This window comes from Gossypium raimondii, chromosome 12 (assembly GCF_025698545.1).
Source record: "Gossypium raimondii isolate GPD5lz chromosome 12, ASM2569854v1, whole genome shotgun sequence".
NCBI lineage: Eukaryota > Viridiplantae > Streptophyta > Magnoliopsida > Malvales > Malvaceae > Gossypium > Gossypium raimondii.
The window spans coordinates 51,600,830-51,624,245 of record NC_068576.1 but is presented as its reverse complement, the minus strand read 5'-3'; the positions used below and the strand labels follow the sequence as shown (position 1 = coordinate 51,624,245).

Sequence of the window (23,416 nt, the reverse complement as noted above, 5' to 3'; positions counted from 1 at the left end):
TCTAATCTATGTAGACTTTAACGTTTTAGAGATACATGGCTATTACAACCCTCACTTTTAATGTGATTTGTGTTCCTACTCGCATTTAACATCCCTATATCCCACACCATAATCCCACCAAGTATAGAAATATCAGACTAATACATTTTATTTTTTTTGTTCAAAGTAAAAATATATCTTGTTGAATATTTTTAATTAATCATCGAGATTGGAGATGAGCTAGGTAATCTTTTTAACATCATTGTATTTGAGACAATATTCTAAAGTTAAATAAAGATTATTGTGAAAAACAGGGCACATAATTGTGTTTTCGGGCCATCTGAATTTTGAGAACCGTGTGATTTTAAAAATATTTGTTTTTTGCATTCACACGGTCGTGCCACAACTTGTGTTTATTACACAATCGGGTCACACGGCCATGTGATTAGTCCGTGTATCTTTTAAGGACTGTGTCCTATTTGAAATTTTGAACTTTCTTTGCCAATTTGATAACTTTTACTTGGAAGTCCCTGTTTGAAATTACTTTTTTTTTCCTTCGAATTGATATGACTTGATTTTGTAAAACTAAAAATGATTTTGTCAAAATCGATTTTTATTATTGATTTGTAATAAGGGAAAAAAAAGATTACTAAAAAGGTGGCAAAAATTGTCTGCAAAATATGATTGCAAGACAGAGTCGACCCGATGAAAACACGTGGTGGAGAAAGACTGGTAGAGAAGTGGGATGTAGAGAGCCGTAAGATTGAGAACAATGTTGAAGTGGGTGAGGCATCACCATCGGATAAGTTGATTGCATTCCCTTTCGACTCCACTTTCCTCAAGTCAAATGAGAAATGAAGGTCCCCAAGGATACTCGTAATGTCCCCTGACAAGTGGGGTGTGAGACCCACGCGCCACCCCAATCTGCTCCTCCTCTGGGAAACAACGGGTGCTTTGAGGTGGAGGGAATTTCAAACCACACATCATCACACGGTGGCCTTCAACCAATTAATTATTAAACACAAAAGCACACAGATTTCCCTAAAAAACTTGTTTAAATGGCATTGGGTTAATTACAAAATTAAAGATTTGAGAAATTTAAGATTTTATATTAGGGTATGATAAATATTTTAAAATTTCCTTTCATAAGTCTTTGAGCTATTATTTGGGCAATTCAGTATTTTCCTTTAAATAAAAAAGAGATTAATACAAATAAATCTATTGGACCAACCAAAAGATTTGGATGATATTGGATTTGGGACATTGATGGATCTCTTTCGTTTTTCTCGAGAAGGAATAGGAATATAGAATCATGAGATAAGATTGGCATACTTCTTTTGTGGATAACCTAAGACTCTTTCAATTTTCTCTTTTATGTTATGATTTTTATCTGGCTATATATCATTCATTAAGTGTTTTCTTAATAGATAATATTCATGTAAACTTTACTCTTAACAAATATTTGAATTAAGTTTTTAAGAATAAATTTTATTTGGTCCTACATATATTTTCTAAATGTAATCATGTATATATAAAACTCGTTTTGGATTAAATTAAAAATTATGTATATATAATACTTGAGAAGAATCCGTTGAAACAATAGAGAAAATCTAGTAGTAGGATAAAGGAAGAAGACAATAACTTTTTTTCTTTAAGTTTATTAATAAACAAATACTTTAAACCAATATAAAATATGCTTAATTTTGTTTTAATATTTCTTGAACTTTCTGATTTACATGAGAAAGTAATTTTCCTACCTTTCATATAGTGAATCAGATTGCCATGTTCATTGGAAGGTAACTCTCAAAAGAAAGTTAGATTCTAAATAAAGTTTGACATATTAAACGTTGAAATCACTTTGCAACTGATTAAATTTTCAGGAAAATGACTACTTCACATCGTACTAAACGCTACCTTGTTGTTTTCTTTATACTAATATAATAAATACTAAAATTAGAGAGTGCTATCAAATTATATGTTCGGACCAAATTTATGAAACATAATTTAAAAACAGTAACTTTTCAAAATGATCCAATTTTACAAAAAAATTAATATTACAGTAAATAAGGGAGATATTGAATAACCACCTTTGTTTTGGTGGAAATAAAGCATTGAGACATAAATTTAATGTATCATAAATTGAGGGAGGTTTTGTTTTTCCTAGTGGAAAATATTTGTAGTAGGATTTCTCTACTATTAATTAAACTATCATAAATATTTGTTTATGAGAGCACCCACATGCCCAAATATATTTCAATTTCAAACATTATTTTGAATCACTCTTTTAAAACAAATTCACATCATGAATTCAATTATTAGATAATCCCACCACTACTTTTTATAAGAAAAATCACTCCCTAATATCTGATATTTTGTTAAAATATACTATTAGTCCTTGTATTTTTATATAACTCGAGATTTAGTCCTTGAATTTTAAAAGTTAAAAATTTTAACATGTTTATTTTCCGTCAATCATATGACACTTCACATGAGAGCAAGTTAACCAACATACAAATTTAGAAAAACTTAATTTGTCATCAGATCTAAATCTGTTGTCAAAGGCAGCTTTGATACTCTGAATAGATTTGAAAGAGGAAAAATAAAAGAAGAAGACTAACAAACAAGTTTCATTTCACTTTCTTATGCTGAAGCAGCAATGAATATGAATATATTAAGGTTGGTTAAAGGCAAAGGAAAAAAGGATTTATACTTGTAGGAACGTGGGAAATGGTGTCCACATATAGATGCACACGTGAGTGAGTGTATTTACCAAGCTCCATGTGATGATTTTTATGGCAATTTTCTGACTTAACTAAAACAAACCAAGGCAAGTCAGATTAATATTCAAAATGAACGATTCTGGTTGTTTTTGTTGCTGTTAGAAAAAGGAAGTGTGAAATGAACAAGGGTTTGCATTGTCATTAAAGATAGATGAGAGGATGGTCCAATAATTAATTGTGCTCAATGATGATATTTGGCAATTAAAGAAAAGGGTGTTCCATTTCTCTTTCTCGAGTTTTCATAAATGATTCGTGCATGCATTTTTTGACTTAATTGGAATCAAATTTTACTTTTTTTTTAAAATATGATGATTATGTCTGAAATCTAAATACATTAACACCCCCAAAAAATGAAAAACGTCTTTAATGCTGTTAGTGTTGTAAGTCAAGGCAGCTACTATTGACGTTGTTACCACAACCAAAACCCATCTTATTATTGTAAACAAATTTTCATGGTTAAACGTTTTTATTTCCTTTCCTCCCTCCACAATTTTTAAATAAAAAATAAAGGTACCTTAACGTGCTTAAGCCTACATCTTCTTGCATTAGTAATAATGTTGGTACCCATTAAACTAAGACCCTGTCATACATTTACGTCATACAATTTGTATTTTGCAAATTATCCTTGATAAATCACCTCATGTTGATTAATACCAAAAGTGGATATCTTATACACTCAGTGAAGTTAATTTACATATAGTTTTTATTAAACTTTTCACATTATAAGTAATCTTTTTAATGTTAGGAGACAAAAAAAGTGTATAGTGATTGAAATCTCTTGAATCCCTATTTTGGGTGACGAGGGGGTTCGAGCTTGTTCTCGTGTTCTTGTGAGCAATAGTTCTATTAAGTTGGACTCATGCCAGAGCTATAGGATACCTTGCTTGGATGTGATCTAACCTTTGTAGGACACAGTTGACTATATTATGGGTAGTCGGTGGCAAGGTTATTGATTTTCTCAAGAAAATGAGAAAATTTTCACCCTTTCTTTAGCAAAGAAATCTTTTTTTTTTTATTCTCACCCTTGGAAATATAAGCTAGTGGTGATGGTGTTCCTATTACGTGAGTGACATTCGGTAACTTCCTTTCTTTTTGCACTAATATTCTGAAATTTTATTCCGTTTGTAATGATGTTTTTGCTTCGCTAGATATAAGCTTGTAGACAATATTTTAGGAAGGGTTTAGGGCTACCTTTTTACTTATCCTCGTTTACTTGTCTATGACACCCTCCGGTTGAATTACCTTTGTAAGAGGAGGTGTGATTATCAATGTTTCTTGTTGGATTTCCTCCTCCTACCACTATAATACGAGTCCTCTTTCTTAGTGTCAAGCTTTATTCATTAGGTTCCAACCTTGTCTTGCTCTCATTGAGCTGGTTATTTAATGGTTTGCTTGAGATGTACTTATCTACGGTTTTTTTAGTGACTTTTTTTAAGTAAAGGCAATATTCCGTCTTTTGTTTGACATCGTTGACGAATTGGCATTTTGGAAAAGATTGCCTTTTTCCAAGGCTGGACCATATCGATGGTGGTAATGCCTTTAAGATTCCCTCATTCCCCACCTCGTTTAAGATGTATGTTGATGACCAGTGAGGCGTTGCGTAAGGTGTAACTATTGAATTTAATGCAAAGGCCTTTTTCATTTTTTGGTTCGTGGGAGGTGCTAGTGAGTTCTTCACGTTTTGGCTCTTTTTGGTTGATGTGGGTGTTGAAAGCCAATATTCCTTGTGTTGGGGAAAGATCTAGCTATTAAGTTGGGCTTCAAAATCTTTTTTTGAATGTGTAATTCCCAATATTATTGATGGGTTAGTGTGGGTAAGTTTTTCGACATGAGTTTTGGCCATAATGCTTTGGAGGGAATGGTTGGTTTTGGTGCACAACTTGAGTTTGCATGTGTAAATATACCTACATTTGACGACAATGAGGATATAAGTAATACAACTCATAGGAGGGATCAATTTGAAACCATTGGTATAGTGGTTTATGTTGGTTGGTTAATTTTGAGAAGGCACTTAAGTTGTGCTATTTTTGGGTATTATTTGAATATTCTAAAGGTTGAAAGTTATGAGTTTAACTTAGCATATACATGGCTTTTTGTCTTATTCCCACATTTGACACCAATTATCAATACAAGGTTTTGAGTTGGGTGACTTAGAGATGTTCACATGATGGTGACAATAACCACATGGAAAAAGTTAGAGGACAAATGAAGTCTTTAATGGTGGAAATCTCTTGAATACCTATTTTGAAGGAAAATGGGGGGGTTATGTAGGTGGTGATTTTGGTTTCGAGTTTTCCTCGAATCCTTAAGAGCAATAGTTCTATTAAGTAGGGTTGGTTGTAGAGTTATAGAATCCCATGATAGGATATGATTTAACCTATAATAAGATTACCTAAGTTGTAGGTAGTTGGTGGTAAGGTCCTTTATGATGTTTGTTGGGACGTGATAGGAAAGGCTTTGGTAGATCTTGGTGACAATTGTTTAGATGGGAATGGTTGGATGAGCCTTTTTTTACCACTTGAAATATATTTGTTCACAATAATGGATAAAAATCCTTTCATAATAGCAACGTCTTGACCATGGTTCATGGTCTCATACTTGAATGTTGGATTCAAAAAATGTGTAGCTGCATGGAGATCTTGATGCAATTTATGCTCTAATCTATCTTTCAAAATTAAAGTGTAAAGCTTGTACAATCACCTTTTAAATTGAAAAGTTTCTTTGATAGCCTTACTTTCCTAAAGCATTTGTAACACTCCTAACCCGAATCCGTCACTAAAACAGGGTTACAGAGCATTACCAAAGTTTTCAAATTAATTATCAGACATTTCATTTCATCTAGCATTCATATTTAAAACCAATCAAAATTAAAACATTAATGAGCCAATGTTGGCCAAATTAATTTATACATGACAATATAATCAAAATCAAATCATCCAAAATTACCGATAGAACCAATGGATAGTGCGATATATCTCTGACAAGCTTCCAACCCAATCGAGCTTCCGATAATCTGTAGGGTAAATAAAAATAAACAAATACGTAAGCAATGAATGCTTAGTAAGCTCGTGTAGTCTTTAATCATATTAGTTCATTTAAAATATAAAATCTATACATATCAAGAATAATCCAATATTAATACCATAATACTCATGAAGCTATATTCATCAACTCACATGGTGAATAAATCCATAGTATCAGTTAAACATATTATTCTAAGCTTAGTAGGATTTTATATAACTTTAACTCTTCATAATTTCTTTATTTTCATTTGCATTTCTTTACTTTCCACGCTTATTCCATATGTGTAACACACAAGTCTTAACATATCATTCAACTACAGTCACAGGCTAATGCATTTAACCAAAGTCTTTTTCGAATTGATCACATGATAAGTCATTTAATAAGAAATTGCATAATCTAAACCTTACCACTTTTAGTGAGTGCTAACATATTTTCACTTAAATACTTTCCAATTGAATGCATTATATAAATAATCATAATGTCATTCAACCAATAGCTTGGCACTTGCCTAAGCATCAAGCAACAACACTGGTTAGTGTACTTGCAAACATTACATATAAACTCATCATGCATAATTTTCTTGTATCAATATATTAAAGATAAGCATACATTTACATGTCATGATACATATTGTTCTCTTGTCGTTTCTTCATAGGCATATATCATTCATTTCATTATTTCGATATTTCATGTACCATCATTTTCATGAATTTCGCGTACATACCGGTAATAGTTCATTTCAAACTTATATTATCTCACTTCAGAACTTTACCCGTTATATCATTTAAATATCAATGGTTACATTTATTTTAGATCAATACCAATAATAATCTATAAATCTTTCAATTTAATCATATAATTCTTTTACCGTTTCTTTCTGAATCGAAGAACGACTTACGGATATGAGTACATCGTTCTTTGGTGCCATAGTCCAACTATGGTCTTGCACATATAAATAGTAAACACTGCCATGGTCCGACCATGGTCTTACGTTCATAGTGCCATAACCCAGTTATGGACTTATCCGTCAATTCATCCTCTGCCACAGAACGATTGTACTCAATCCCGCGTTCAATCCAAATTGAGTATTAAATTCGATAATATATTTCCAATAATAATTCATTTGTCAATATTTATAATTCAATTTGGTTTTCATTTGTTAACAGCATATACTATTACATTGAGCTTTTATTTATCTCATGAACAATTAGTTCATGCTTTCTATTCACATTTTCATATTCAATTCACATTTTCAAATTATATTCTACAATCACGTTTCTTTTCAATGGCTCAATTGTTTCATTTTGTTTGATTTAACTTTTCATTTAATTACCCCTATTAACAGATTCGGGCTTTGGCGGATACACGAATCCAACCAAACACACCAATACGGCACATTGTGCCTAAAACGGTACATAGTACCTAAACAAGAATCGAAGAATGATGCAATAATAATAACAAGAATAAAGATTCAACACACAAAGTGCTGAATCTGTAACAGTAACGGTAATAGTATTCGACACACAAAGTGCCGAATTGGTAACAGTAACAGTAACAATATTCGACACACAAAGTGCCAAATCGGAATGAGAAGAGTAATGATGATTCGACACATAAAGTGCCGAATCGGATAATGAATAACGATGAGTCGAATATAAATGCACGATCGAAGTTTCAAGCAAAAACTCATACTCTTCTATATCCTATGGCATGCCAACTATATCCGACTAGCCCGACTAGTTAATAGGGTATTTAATTCCTTATTTCGATCAGTTTCACAGTATTGCAGTAATTCATTACTTCAGTAATTTCACAGTTCAATGCAGTACACATAACAATATTCAGTATTTCATAATTTAGTTCAGTATCAGTTTCAATTTCAATACCCAATCATAAATTTTTATTTTACTAAACACATACTTCTTATTCAATTCAATTTAATAAATTCAGTTCAATACTAACACATATACATATAAATTATTCATCACCAAATAACATTCACTTTAATCAAAATTGTACGAATATAGTTTATAGGAACTTACTGTGCTAAATTGCGTAAATACCATAATTTAGGGACATTTTGGTAATTTACTATTTTCCTTAAATTTTCACCCAATCTTGATCTAAATTAATATTTCATTCAATTTATTAATTTAAATAATAAAAAACTCATTTCATGCAATTTGATCATTTTTGACATTTTTACAAAATTACCCTAAAGTTTTACTTTTTATTCAATTTAGTCCTTGAGCCCAAATCATGCAAATTAACCCTTTTAATGCAAATCCATGCTAACAGAATATTTATATATTTATTTTCCTCCTCCTCCTCTCCATTCCACATCCTTAATTTATATAACATGCTTATAAATAACATTATCTATAATTTCATATTTACTTATAAATTTATTCAAAGCTGTCCACTTGAGTCATAGTTACTAAATTATTTATATCTTGAGCTACGAAACTTTGAATTAAGATCCGCTAAATTCCTATGAAACTAGACTCATATATCTTCTTACCATAAAATTTTAAGAATTTATGGTTTAGCCAATAAATACAGTTTATTCTTTAAAGTCATCCATATTCTGCTGTCTGACAGTTTCGACCCTTCTTCACTAAAAAATAATTATCTCCTCGTAAAGGATTCGGATAATGTTCCTGTTTGTTTCTATTGAAAATATACTTATTAAATATTTTAAACATATAAATTATAACCCACAATTATTTTTATACAATTTTAATGATTTTCCAAAGTCGAACAAGGAACCTGAATTCATTCTGACCTTGTCTCACAAAATTTATTATATCTCATGATTTACAATTTTATTACTTACACGTTTCTTCTATGAGAAACTAAATTCAATAATATTTAATTCCATATTTTTTCATCCTCTAATTCAATTTCTATGATTTTTGGTGAATTTTCAAATTCAGGTTACTGCTGCTGTCTTAAAACTATTTTAGTGTAAATGTTGATAACTAAATTTATAACACCTTCCTTTCCTTTCTCTTCGATATTTTCCATCATTTCCTCTTATTTCCTTCACTAACATATCAAGAACATAGAACCTTATATAATAAAACCCTACATTAACATCAATTTCATACTTTTCAATAATATCAAACTCAAAAATATATTGAAATCTTGATGTTCTTACCTTGTGCTATTGATTTCAATCTTTAACTTGATTTTCTCTCTCCTCCAGCTTATATTTCTTGAACCTAACTTGATATTCTAGCTCCTCATAGTCTCCTTATTATTTTTCTCTCTTGGAAGCTATGGAAATTCTTTTGATTTCTAAGTGAAAATAGTGAATTTTTGGTAAAAAGACCAAATTGTAAATAAAGCAAAACTTTCTTTCTTCTCTTCTCTTCTAACGTGAAATGCATGGAAAGATGATGAATTCTCTGCATCTTTCCTTCATTTTATATTAATCATTTAATAATAAAATAATACTAAAATCTTAATAAAATATTAATTAAATAACATTTATCTAATTAATTAATTAAAAATATAACCAACATTATCATTACCTTCTAGAATTCTCTCTCTAATTGACTATTTTGCCCTTCATAATCTTTTAAAATTTCATCCTTGAGTCATCACTTAATTTGGTAAAATTACAATTTAGTCCCTCAAAATTCTTCACATTTTCAATTTGGTCCTAATTCATCTATTTTCCTTAGTTTCTAGATTATTCCACCCTTAAAATATTTGCACTATCGGTCCTTCAACTTTTTCATATTTACACTTTACCCCTCAATTTATGAGTATTTACTCTTGGTCAACAAAACTTTTCTCACATTTGCGATTTAATCCTTTCTTGAATTAATATGTCATAATATACTTCCCAATGTTGCCATAACTCAAAATTTCCCTTTTTTTTCACTTTATTTCATTATTTTACTATATCAAGAATACCTATTTTCTTACTGTAGTAAATTTTCGGGGTATTACAGCATTCCATTATAAACATATCCCAAAACAGGTTTTTCATTTGAATCATTTATCATCACTGGTCATACAAATGGAGAAACAATTTTCATGATCACCAAGTAACCATTCCAAAACTTATTATCCAAAACAATCTTATAAACATGTTTTGCTTTCACTGATTTGGACACATTCCGAGCAATAAAGCTCCTTAGAAATGACCATGATTTACAAATCATACTTATGATTATGCAAACTCTTCAAAGCAATAAAAGTAGTAGGAAAACATTGTTCATCGAGATAAAAAACTTTATTCACCCTTCTCTTCTTCTTTTTAACCAACTTCAAAAGTCCATAATTGATTATATACAAAAATGTAATAGAAGCATGTTGAGCTAAACTCTCCACATGAGGTGTTTTAACAATATCCTTTAAAATCAAATTCAAATAATATATTGCACCTTAAGATACTTCTTGTTAAGACATCTCCCAACAACTTTAAACTATGTAGCATTGTTTGTATTTAGTTGCACCACATTACTTGAACCAATAATTCACAATCTTTGCAAAGAGTTTCAACATTTGAAATAATGTTCAAATGCATTAACGAATGTTATGAAGCATATTTCTTTAAAAAAATAAAAGAGGAAATTGATTAGTGATAGCTATCTAATATCTTTCCAACCATGTCCCATTTTGTTGTATTTAGATTCCTCCCAAATGCTTCTCTAAGAATCTACAAGCAATTGTAATTTCTTTTTTGAGTCCTCTAGTAGATTGTTTTGCAAGGCATGATATGTCGGACATTTGTATCTCAATCTCATAGATGATATGGTGTCAAGTTAAAAATAAAATGAATTTGCATCATTCATTAGGATACAAAAATTATAGCAAAATCGAGCAATAACCAAGTTGATTTAGTGCCACCTTTCTTTGCTTTGTGATGCAACTTTAATAGTCGGTTGTGATCTAACATTTGTCTCACCAGAAAAATAAGAAGCAATATTTTTATTTTTTTAATTGAGGGTAGGGGATGGGGTTGCTTGGGATTGAACCCAAGCTTTCATGCCTACAATAAGAAGCAATAGAACTCTTTAATTTTTCGTTTTGCCTGATGAGCAATTCATTAATATTTCTATAATCTTGCTATTCCAACATGTTACCTTTAAATTTATGCACACTACACCCAAATGGATTTGTTGCTTCTCTCATCATTTCATTTTATTTTATGATTTACAAATTTAGCTAAGTTTTATTGCATTAAAAATCGAACATTTGAAGGCACTTTCTTGCATGACCCAACATCACCCCCTTTTGCTAATAAGGTGCATATTTATTCATTCTACACATATTTCATCATTTGCCAAATTTAGAACAAAATGTACATGTATATGCCTTTCTTCCACCATTACCCCTCCCTTCCACAACATATGCCCAAATAGGATTGGGTTTAGATTGAGTAGATCGATAACATTGTTTTGATGATGATTGCCTCGATGGATTGAAGCTATCAACACTGTCTATGCTATTATCACAAATATAGACATACAATTTATTAATTAAAATAAACAAGAGGGAAGTATGGATACAAAATTATAAGTAAATTGGAAACAAGCAAAACACAATTTTACAATTATTGGCGGAAAGTAAAAGTTTCAAACACACAACGTATGGAACTCTCTTTTTTTAGTTCAAATTTCCAATTTGTAAGATACAATAGTATTTGACAACAAGCAAAACATATCAATTCAAATTAATATTAAATGACAACAACTAAAAGTATTTTTATCTAAATTCATGTGTCACGAGAGTAGAATTTTTGTCTCGCAATCCGTCTGGCTTTAGGTGATTTTTTATTATTCAAATACACTTAAGTCAACCTAACTATCATAAAGTGAGAATTCTCATAGAATTTCTCTAAGGCATCGAATTATAAAACATAAGTAACTCAAAGACAAAAGAGTTTGAAAGAACAAAAATGCTACAAAAAAGCAAAAGCACACCAAGTCTTTCAGTGAATGCTTTCAAAGAATTCTATTACAATGAAGTGAGTACAAATGAGCGGGGAGGTCTCTTTTTATAGTTGAGTTCCCCCAGATCCAACAGTACAAATTAAAGTACATTAATGGTCGAGATTAAAAGTAATCTACGAATCAAATCTCCTAAAATTTACAGAATCAAATTTTCTAAGATTACAAATCTTCCAAGATTGCAAATCCTCTAAAGATTACTTCCCATATTTGTCATGCTATGTAGATGAGACTTCAATCTTTCCAAGCAATGACCAATCCTGTTGGGCCATGTGACCCCTTGCAAATAAGATGGATCATCCAAGTTTGCCTTGATTGCGGGCTCTCTTGCGCAGCCCGTAGCACACGTACGTACATTAATATACATTCACACATATGCCATGGTACATATTTAATACTAAAAATTAAACAATAAACATGGCAAGGTGGATTTACCCAAATATTAATTTCAATAAAATTATGCATATAACATTATAGGTTTAATTAAGCTGGATAAAATTTTAAATTGAATTCATCAAATGTTTATTTCAATGTTGAATTATTCCCATTTTTTGTTAGATTTATTTTATCGTGTAAGTAAAACTACATGAAGTGAGACACATTATTTAGATCCAAAATCTATGGTTAATAACAAATTATTAAGTGAACCCTATCTGATGGCCTGATGGTCAATGGTGTTCACGACTCTAAGTATGGCTTGAGTTCGAATCACACTAATTGCATTGATTATTCGAACTTTACCTTGTTATTGTAATTAAAAAAAAACCATTAAGTGAATTTACTAAAATTGATTTGAAAAGGAAAACATTGGAATTGTCAATAAAAAATGGGATGTTTTGATCAAATTAATTAACCTAGATTAAGGTGATAAGTGCTTAATTTTTTCAAATCTTAATTTTAATTTTAAAGTTTTTCTTAAAACCTCATTCTCTATTTATTTGTTTTAGTTGAAAGAATAAGATTATTATCGATTTCTGTTAATTTGATCTTACTTGTCGCTTTTACTAATTTATTTATTTTTAAATAGATTCGTACATAAAGTTAAAAATATGAATAACGAAGCAAATAGCAAGTTATTTTAATATTTCCTTAGCAAAATTGGTACCACACACAGTCTTTTGTCTACACCTAAGGAAAATGGCTTTTGTTGTTTTGAACATGATGTAAATTTGCAACAGTCATGGACTAAAAACAAGTAATATTTTATCTGGACTAATACATTTGTTTAAGATTTCATTTAATGTGAAATTAAATTTTGAAGTTTTTCATTATGTTTTTGAGCCCAAATGTAAAAGTTAAAGTGCGTTTGGAAAAACACCACACAACAACACACGATCGTCTTTCATTATGATACTTATTAGACATAAAAAATAAAAAAAATTATATAAATTAATAATCTTTTTTCATATACAAAATGAAACGGGAGAACAACCAACTTTTCAGGTTATTCCATATGTGTTTTAGTATTTTATATTTAATAAAATCTCATGTTATTATTTGAAATTAAAATATATAACAACAAAAAGTTTCCACAAATAGTTGTGTGGTTTTTTTTAGTAATTATATATTTATATATATTTTATAAATTTATTTTTAATTGTGTATATTTTATATATGATTTGTTTTAGTTTTATATTTTATATATTTTTCAAAATAATAATATAAAATTCATATTTTATAAAAAATAAAACAGATAAAATTACTAAAAACTAATTTGAATAAATGGTTTTGTTTTTAAATTTTTATTTTAAAATAATAAAATTATTTGGTAATCTTTTAGGTTGACAAGTGTTTTATAGATGTATAATATTTTTAAAAAGAAGCAAGGTGCTTATGGAATAAAAAAACAACTATCAAATGTTTACCCTTAAAAGAATAATATAAAAGGACATGATATTTTACAAAAAACTAAAACATATAAAATTAATAAAAATATAGCTTATATAAATCAAGAGACAACCATATGTCTATTATATACCATAATTGTGTTAGTTGTGAATACCACGTAATTGTATTAATGTGGAAATACGAAAATGTGTGAAGAGATACAAATTGAAGTATCTTTTAATGCCAATTAAATGCTTGAGAAACTACATATTAAGCAGGTTTGAGGGGAAGAAATCAACATGCAAGTAAGTAAATTATGTACATGGATAAGTAAGGGGTGGCGAGTATCTAAGTTTTGATACTCGCAGAAAACTGAGTATGCAAAAAATGAAAAATCATAAAAAAGAAAAAGAAAAAAGAAGACAATCACAGGAATTTGTCATGTAGCTGAAATGGTCGCAAAGATAGAGATTTGAGTATTGACCCCTTCGCTCCCCTGTACTGTTCAACTGCCACGCAATGAAGTCACTTACACATATCAGTTTCAGACTCTGTTTCTTTTTCAAGTTTTTCACTTCCCTTTCTTTTTCTTTGGGTTGGAAAAAATATATATCATTTTTCATCTTTTAAGTTAAGCAAAACCAAACCAATTTCTCTCTCTACGAACCCATCAACTAACAAGTTGCTAATCTAAGCTCTCCATACTCTCTAGTAGTCTCTCACTTCAGTTGCCAACTCATATACTTAAAAACAGCTAGCCTGCAAAATCCCTCTCTTCCTCTCCATTTGAATCTCTCTAATCTAACGCATCTTGCAGAATCTAATCCCGTTAGAAGCTAAAACAGAGAGAAGCTGAATGATTTTACACAAATCTAGCTAGGCAGGACAGAAGCTTTATCCTCAAAATCTCATCTTTTTTACCTTGCGTTCTCCCCACCACTGCTTCAGCTTCGGCACCACAAATAAAGACACCCCATTAAAATCCACCTTACTGTTACCAGTGTTTTTCCTTCAGTGTTTCCTTACCTAAACAGTAGTACTGAAAGACCCCACTTTTTTTCCTCCCCTTTTCTGTCATGCACTCAAGCTTGTTCCTTTTTCAATGAGTTGGAGTTGTCTTAGCTCATCTTCTTGGGGGGTGAATGGGGTGTATGTTATCTCAGTTGGCTGCAAAGTTTGCTTTCTTTCCACCATCTCCACCAACGTATCAGGTTAAGAAGGGTGACAATGGGAAACTCACGGTGGTTTCATCTTCTTCGATGCCTGCTCCTGTTGCCGATGATCCTTCTTTGGATGTGCTTTTGATTGACACCAAACGTGGGAACAAGATTGTTGCTTTTTATTTGAAAAACCCATATGCACGCCTTACTGTGCTATATTCTCATGGCAATGCTGCTGACCTTGGCCAACTCTATGACCTCTTTGTCCAGCTCAAGGTCAACCTCAGAGTCAATCTTATGGGGTCAGTAAATTTTATTTTCTTTCCTTATAAAAGTTGCTCTTTTACATTTTCATTTATTTTCTGGCTGAAAATCATGGTCACCTGCACTTATAACTCATTTATATTTTGCTTGTCTATGTTGGTGGTTTTTGTCATTGTTGTTTACCTTTTGTAAATATTATGTTTTTCATGCCTCTTTTTAGCTTTACTCTGTGTGTATGTGTGTTTCCTTTTTGATGGATTTTTCTAGTCTTTTTGTCTAACTTGATGCTTTCACAAATTTCACCTTTAAAAAAAAAAAAATCTTTTGGCTTTACTTTTCCAGCATGTAAATATTATCTTCTCATGGGTTCTTTTGTTTTTATGTTTTGGTTCTGAATGGTCTCATTTTGCTTAGATCTGTAATTAGTAGTAGTTCTTGCTAATTAACCACCCCCCACTTTGTAGTCACTAAACTTTATTTTTTTTAAAGTTGAAAAAGTAAAACGGGGTTAATTCATTGATGACTTGTAGTCACTTTTTAGTTTTCCCTACGTAAAGTAATTGATTTTCACTCTTATACTTCTGTGCCTTATGAGCTGTTCATTTTTTCTTTGGACAGATCTACAATTCTTTATAACTTTAGCTTCAATGTATATACAAATCAGATCTTGAGGAAATGTTACTTTATCTGTTTCTAATCCTACTCATTTTGTTGATATTACATCCATTTAAGAATTTTTTTTTTTTTGGATAAGTTAAATTAAAGCAAAATTTTGCTACAATATGTAACAGCATTGACAATGATTAGAATCCACCTTCAATAAGTAAACAAAACAAACAAAATACAGCTTATTCAGGTGCCTATTTCCAACCTTCAACGGGTTTAAGGATTCAGTAAATGTGCAAAAGATAATCTATGCCTAAGAAAACATGGCTCATATCAGTCTCCCTTTCTGCATCTTGCATTTGATGGTGTTGAATATGGTGGACAAAGACACACACACAGACACACATTGATCAGACCTGGCTTTATTTTGGTGCAATGACATGGAATTGAGCTGTTGTTTTAATCTGCTATTTACCATGTCCTACTATGTTATTAATTGTTTGATTTCTGTTATCTTCCATGTGAATGCTATAATGCAGGTATGACTATTCTGGCTATGGAGCATCTACTGGGAAGGTAGGTCATCATCTATATAATGCTTCATTGCTCCAATTATAGCTGATTTGCTCATGCAATCTAGGGATTTTCATCCACTATTTGATTACTTGAAAATAAACCTAAGCATTCTGGACCTAAGAACTCTAGGAACATCAAACTACAGTTGATTTGCATTTTCTGTTTATTGATACTTTAGAAACAATAGACTCCTTGTTCCTTTGCTGTTGAAATGGACCTGGATTCTAAGTATTTTGGCTTCAGTAAGCTATCTTATTCGGAGGTATGTGGTGTCTTTGCTAATGTTTCTGTTTTATGGTTTCCAGCCAAGTGAATCCAACACTTATGCTGATATAGAGGCAGTGTATCAGTGTCTTCAGACTGAGTATGGAATAAGTCAGGAAGATTTGATTTTATATGGACAGTCGGTTGGAAGTGGGCCAACGTTACATTTGGCAGCTAAACTTCCGAGGCTAAGAGGTGTCGTTTTGCATAGCGGCATTCTTTCTGGCCTTCGTGTACTCTGCCATGTTAAGTTTAATTTCTGCTTTGACATTTATCAGGTAATGATATATGCATGTCTGCATTGCGAGGAAGATATCTAACATTATTATTATAATTAGCAGTCTGATAATTGGTGTACTATTTTATGATATAAGAATGTCAGCTTTTTGGTTGACACTAGTGGGAATGTTACTTTCATGTGAACTAAATTCGAGCTGCATTGATATTTTTTGTGCTATCTATATCTGCTCTATGCTTGAGCTAATTATGATCTTCATAAATGCAGAACATCAAAAAGATTCAGAAGGTGAAGTGCCCCGTGCTTGTAATACACGTAAGTACCTTTAAAATCGTCTGAACATTATAGATCTCATTTCACTTTTCAACGATCCCCCCCACACTATGCTCATTTGAAATTACAAGCTCAACATAAAATTCTCTACAAGTGTTTAGGGAATTCTGAGATATAGTAGTTTCCTAATTACAGTCAATCTATAAGCACTTGTTTTGTTCTGTTGCTTGAATTGTAACTTGCTTTGATAAATTTCTGTTTTAAGTTAGCTCCTGCGCTGATTCAGTTATATGGTCTGAGTTGCATCTGCCTTGTGCCCTTTTATAAGAGTTCTTAAGTGTCATTTATTTTCATTAAAAGTTTTCTGTTAGTGTGAAAGTTTAAGTTGGTTGGATCGAATATTAATCAGGGCACGGAAGATGATGTTGTCAATTGGCTGCATGGAAATGGACTGTGGAAAATGGCAAGGGAACCGTACGAGCCTCTGTGGATCAAAGGAGGTGGTCACTGCAACTTGGAGCTATACCCTGATTACATACTCCATCTTTGCAAGTTCATTTATGAAATGGAGAACACGACAACAGCGATTCGGCTTAAAAGGATTCGTGAAAGTCTCGGTCTACCAACAAGGTCAAATACCAACTCTTCAGCTCAGGTTGATAGGTGCTGTAAGATTAAAATATGCCAACCTAAATGCCTCAAATGTCCAAAACCAAGGTGCGGTAAATGTTTCTGGTGGCCGAAAAGCCTTTGTTGTTGGAAGCCCTGCAACTGTTGCTGGAAGCCGGAATGCCGGCTGAGTTGCTGCTGCTGCTGCTTCTGCTTCAAATGCTCAGAATGGAGATGTTGTGTGGGTATACATAAAGGGATAAATGGTAAACAAGAGGGCTAATGGTGATATTGTGCTCTGTATAGATTTGCTCAACTTGCTAACATCCCCCCTCTAATCATTGGCAGTAGTACACAAAACAAAGAGGAACTACCTTTTCTGATCATTTTTAGGGGAAAAAATTTGATTGAATATTTTCATCATATTGGGGATTCTTGAAGTTGTGATTTTAGTTTGGTGGTTCAAATAATATAATCTCTTTTTCTACTGTTGCTTTGATATATTCCATATAAATTTATCAGCAGACTGGATTGTTGTATCGAAATGTCTGGTCATGAGCCTCATGGCCCATATTTAAAAAAGTAAAGGTGAAAGTCAGAAAGACAGTAGGCATGAACAATGCAATGTTCTAGAGAGAGATTATAATATATCATCAATCTAGGATTAAAAGAAATGGAGTGGGTAGAATATTGACATTTTCATGGGAAACGAAACATTGGTTTAGATTAGGGGAGTCTACTTGGTCATAGTAATAAGATAAGCTTGAGTTGTCCAACAACTTGGCTCTGTTTTGAATTGTTAAAGGTAAAGATTTTCAACATATAATATATGATTTACACTACAAAGCAACTCGAAATCAGGAGACTTGGTACATAAATAATATGAACCAAGAAAGAAACTTTCGTGATTTTGGAATTGGGAATTGGAAGACATGAACCATTTCTTCCTCAATGCAAGGCCTGTTAATCTTTCTTCTTTGTTTCATTTCAGGGCAAGTTTTAGGTTAAATGAAAAAAAAAAAGCTTGTACTTTTAGTCCCTCCCTACAATTATTTCGTTTTAGCTTTTTTGTTTAAATGTTGCAATTTCATTTTTGATCCCTCTTAAAATTAATAATTTAGTTTTTTTCCCTGACTTGAAAAGGTTGTCATTTTTTGCGTTCTAAACTATGTCAAACAGGGACAAAGTCGGGGGCTGGCAGCGGTTCGGTCTCAAAATGAAAAATTTTACTTTGGTCCTTTAATTTTAATAAAATTTTAATTGAGTAAAAAGTAAAATTACACATTGACACTCCTCAAGATGATAAAAATTTTGATTTAATCTTTTAAAATTATAAAGATATAAGGTATTAAATTTGTGAAATTAGATTTTAACTCTCATAAGAATATACAACTTAATTCCACTCCAAGAAAATATTTCAGACTTCAAAGAGAAAATAAAGTTAGTATATTTTTGGGTGGTGTTTTCGTTTTTCCATACGAATTTAGGTATGGATGTGGAGTTGGTGAATCCTGTAAACCATTTTTGTTACAAATTCAAAATTACAAATCAACACAATTTACACAAAATGATACAATTGGTCAAACACACAAAATTGAATTGTGGGATTCGTTTGAAGGAGTCCTCTTTCCCCGAAATAAGCCCAAAGAAAAGGCTCCCCAAGCTTACATTTTACACCAGCTCCAATCATCTACAAATTTGATGTTTAGAAATCTTGAATTCTTGCAAGGGTTTGACCATTGAAATTATTACTTAAATTTAACAATTAATTTCGAATTTAAAAATGTAAAACTATGATAATATATCACAGTTTTAAAATTTAATGACAGGTAAAAATAATTATCAAGTTCAATTACTAAAATTAACTTGGATCTAATTGTTAACTTCGTTCACGGAGAATTCTATTAACACTTTACTTAAAGAAAATATTATTTTTAGTTGGAACCACGAACAATAATTATACAAACACATGACATTTAATAAAAACGATAAATCAGTCAATATAAATGTAACACCCCTTCCCCGTATTCGACACCGGAATAGGGTACGATGCATTACCAGAACACATACACTTGTAAACGTATTTAACCGAGTTATAAAATTTTATTATAAATTAAAACTTTCAAATTATTAGCATGCTTTTATAATTCTTCATAATATATCCTCAAAATATTATAATAATAATAAATAGGGCCTACGAGACCCGATATATATCATTCTCTTATCGTTTCTTCATAGGCATATATCATTCGTTTCATTTTACTAAATTCAGTTCAATACTAACACATATACATATATATTATTCATCACTAAATAACATTCACTTTAATCAAAATTGTACAGAATATAATTCATACGAACTTACCAGGCTATTTTGCAGAAATACTGTAACTATGTATCAACTTACCAACATGAGTTAATCCATAACCATTCATGACATTTCTTCATGCCAAATCATATACCAAACACTCCACACACATATATGCTATGAAACTTTATTTCCTCACATAAGCTTAAACCATGACCAATAATGCACAAATATAAACATCAATTCTATTTCAACATTTGTCGATTATAATCGAGCATATGACCAATTATACACAATTCATTCATATATATATATTTCCAATTTTCCTCCTCCTCCTCTCCATTCCACATCCTTAATGTATATAACACGTTTAAACAACATTAACTATATTTTCACTGTTTACTTATATGTAAATTCAAAGCTGTCTATTCGAGTCAGAGTCATTAAATTATTTATATCTCGAGCTACAGAGCTTAAAATTAAGATCCGTTAATTTTCCCAGAAACTAGACTCATATATATTCTTACCATAAAATTTTCAGAATTTTTGGCTTAGCCAATAAGTACAGTTTATTCCTTAAAATCTCCCTATTTCACTGTTTAGCAGTTTTGACCTCTCTTCACTAAAATTAATTATCTCATTGTACATAGTTCGGATGAAATTCTAATTTGTTTATCTTGAAAATATACTCTTTCAGAATTTCAAACATATAAACTATAACTCATAATTATTTTTGTAAAATTTTAATGATTTTCCAAAGTCAGAACAGGAGATTCCGAAATCATTCTGACCCTATCTTACTAAAATTCAAATATATCAAAATATATAACTCTTTTGCTTACTCTGTTTCTTTTATGTGAAAATAGATTCATTCAGCTTTAATTTCATATATTATTCAGCCTCTAATTCAATTTCCAAAATTTTTGGTAATTTTTCAAAGTCACATAACTGTTGCTGTCCAAAACTGTTTTGTTGCTAAATTTACTCTTTCATAATTTCACTTACTTCCTAACTCAATTCATACTTCTTTTCTATTCAAATTCCACCCAAACTCAAATTTAACTATTAAATTTTCAGAAAATTTTCTTAATTTCAATTTTACTCAATTTAGTCCCTACAACATAAAATTTATAGCTTACTTTTCAATTTAATCCTTTTATCAATTCTAGCTTGAAATTCATTCAATTAAGTTCCTAATTCATGTTTTTGTTCAACATAAACTATACTTGAGAACACATAAACTTTCAATATGTCAACTTAGTTTCATCAAAACCTTATTCTAAAGCTTCTAAAATATCAAAATTAAAAGGAAAGGACTTGATTGACTTACCAAAATAAGCTCCAAGCTTCAAATCTCCAATTTCCCCCTTGTTCTTTTCTTTCCCTTATTTTCGTTGTTTCTTCTCTGTAACTTTCTTCTCCCCTTTTTTTTTTTTTAAACTTTATATCTTATATATATATAGTTAATAATAATAAATATCTATTTAATAAACAATATAAATATTACATTTGTACATTTACATATTATTACACATGTGTTTTATCATTACCATCCATTTGTCATATTTTAATTTATTCCATAATATAATAACAATAATATTAATAATAACAATAATAATAAAATAATAAAATGTCATTTAAAATTCAATTAAAATATTAATAAACTAATATTTATTTATTTATTCATTCTAAAATATCTCCAACATATTTCTCTTTCTTCTAATTGACCATTTTGCCCTTTAGATCTTTTAAAATTTCACCCTTGAGTCATCACTTAATTTGGTAAAATTATAATTTAGTCCCTCATAATTCTTCATCTATTCAATTTGGTCCCAAACCATCCATTTTCCTTAGTTTCTAGATTATTCCACCCTTAAAATATTTACACTATTGGTCTTTCAAATTTTTCATATTTACACTTTAACCCCTCAACTTTTAAGTATTTACACTTGGGTAACAAAACTTTTTTCACTTTTGCGATTTAATCCTTTCTTGAATTAATATGTCATAATATACTTCCCAATGTTGCGAGAACTCAAAATTATCCTTTTTAGCACTTTATTTCCTTATTTTGCTATATCAGAGATATTATCTTCCCTTACTGTAAAAATTTTCGGGGTATTACAATAAACTAATATACAAATGTCACGTATGTAGAATAGTCTAAAAAAAAAAAAAGAAGGACAAAGTGACAATAGAAACAAACTAGATATGCATTAACTTGATGAAATCGCTAAATTTGTAACCTAGCCTTGCCATCATCAAATCAATCTGATAATGAATATCGATCAACAAAGAAAAATGCCAAAAGCCCCAAAAGACCTACCACATTACTGAAGCACAAAAGGTCAAGTCACAAATGGCCTATCCTTCTAGCGACACATTTATATTGACAAATCTCACATGTATGACAAAACATGATGAAAACTTAAAAACTAAAAATAAAATCACATCCGCTTTCAAATAAAATAGAGTGAACAAAATAAAAACCACAAATTGTGGACAAAATAAAATCACAAAACTGTAAACAAAACCATAATAATGTGGAGTGAAATTAAAATAAAATCGAACTATGAAAAATATGTTGAGGAAACCGCGACTAGCAATATTACACTCATTTAATAATAAAAGTTAAAGTGATTTAAAAATAATAAAAGTCAACCATATATGTGTTTATGATCGTATTATAATGTTGAGGAAATTGTGACTAGCATTATTTCGCTTATTATAATTATAGATTATAGAAAATACAAATGATAATACAACTAATTCTAAGTCTTCAATTTTAGCACTATTACACTTATTTAATAGAAAAGTTATTTCTTTTAAAAATAAAATTTAATGTTCATGTATTTATGATTATATTATAATTATATTTATAAATTCTTAAAAATAATAAAATTTAATTCTCAACGAAACTTTGACATTGTTGATCAGGAAAGAAGCCCTCCATACTTGAGTGCTTATAATATGTGAGTTTATAATTTTAAAATGTACCATGTGCAATTGGTGATTAAACTACACGTTTAAACTCTATCACTACATTCCTAATAGTGTATGAAAATATATATATAATTGATTTTTCTAATCATGTTTTTCATAAATAACAACCTCATTTTAAGTTCGATCATATTTATTTATTTTGACACAATGATTAAAATTATCCATAATTCCCCCCTCACCTATAAATAGGAGAATATTGCGTTTCATTGCACTCGAACCTATGTCTTCCTACATTGACAATAATACTCATAATAATCAAACTAAAACTCACTCAAGTGAAAGATTGATGAAAATAGTTGAATTGATTAGGTGGTGATTAAGATTTAGTCAACTTCTCTGCCACAAGCTGAAGTGTTATTAAGAAGTGAATAATTAAAGTAAAGAAGTGATCCAAGGAATTAGTAAAATGCCACAATCTTCTGCCACAACTCACTACCAACAATTTGATTTATGATTAAGTCATGGACTATTTGTGTGGTGGAGTAGGTTTATTTATTTTTATTTCCATTTACATAAAAATTATTATTCAATTTTGCACA

General features: G+C 30.5%; 1 protein-coding gene across 1 annotated transcript; it reads left to right on the top strand.

Moving 5' to 3' along the window:
- The first annotated feature begins 14,130 nt into the window (after nucleotides 1–14,130).
- LOC105764977 (uncharacterized) lies at nucleotides 14,131–18,053 on the top strand. The gene is made up of 5 exons (XM_012583828.2): nucleotides 14,131–15,038; nucleotides 16,146–16,182; nucleotides 16,488–16,724; nucleotides 16,952–16,999; nucleotides 17,367–18,053. The coding sequence occupies exons 1-5, from the start codon at nucleotides 14,719–14,721 to the stop codon at nucleotides 17,847–17,849; spliced, it is 1,125 nt and encodes a 374-aa protein (XP_012439282.1). The 5' UTR covers nucleotides 14,131–14,718; the 3' UTR covers nucleotides 17,850–18,053.
- Nucleotides 18,054–23,416: the final 5,363 nt, after the last annotated feature.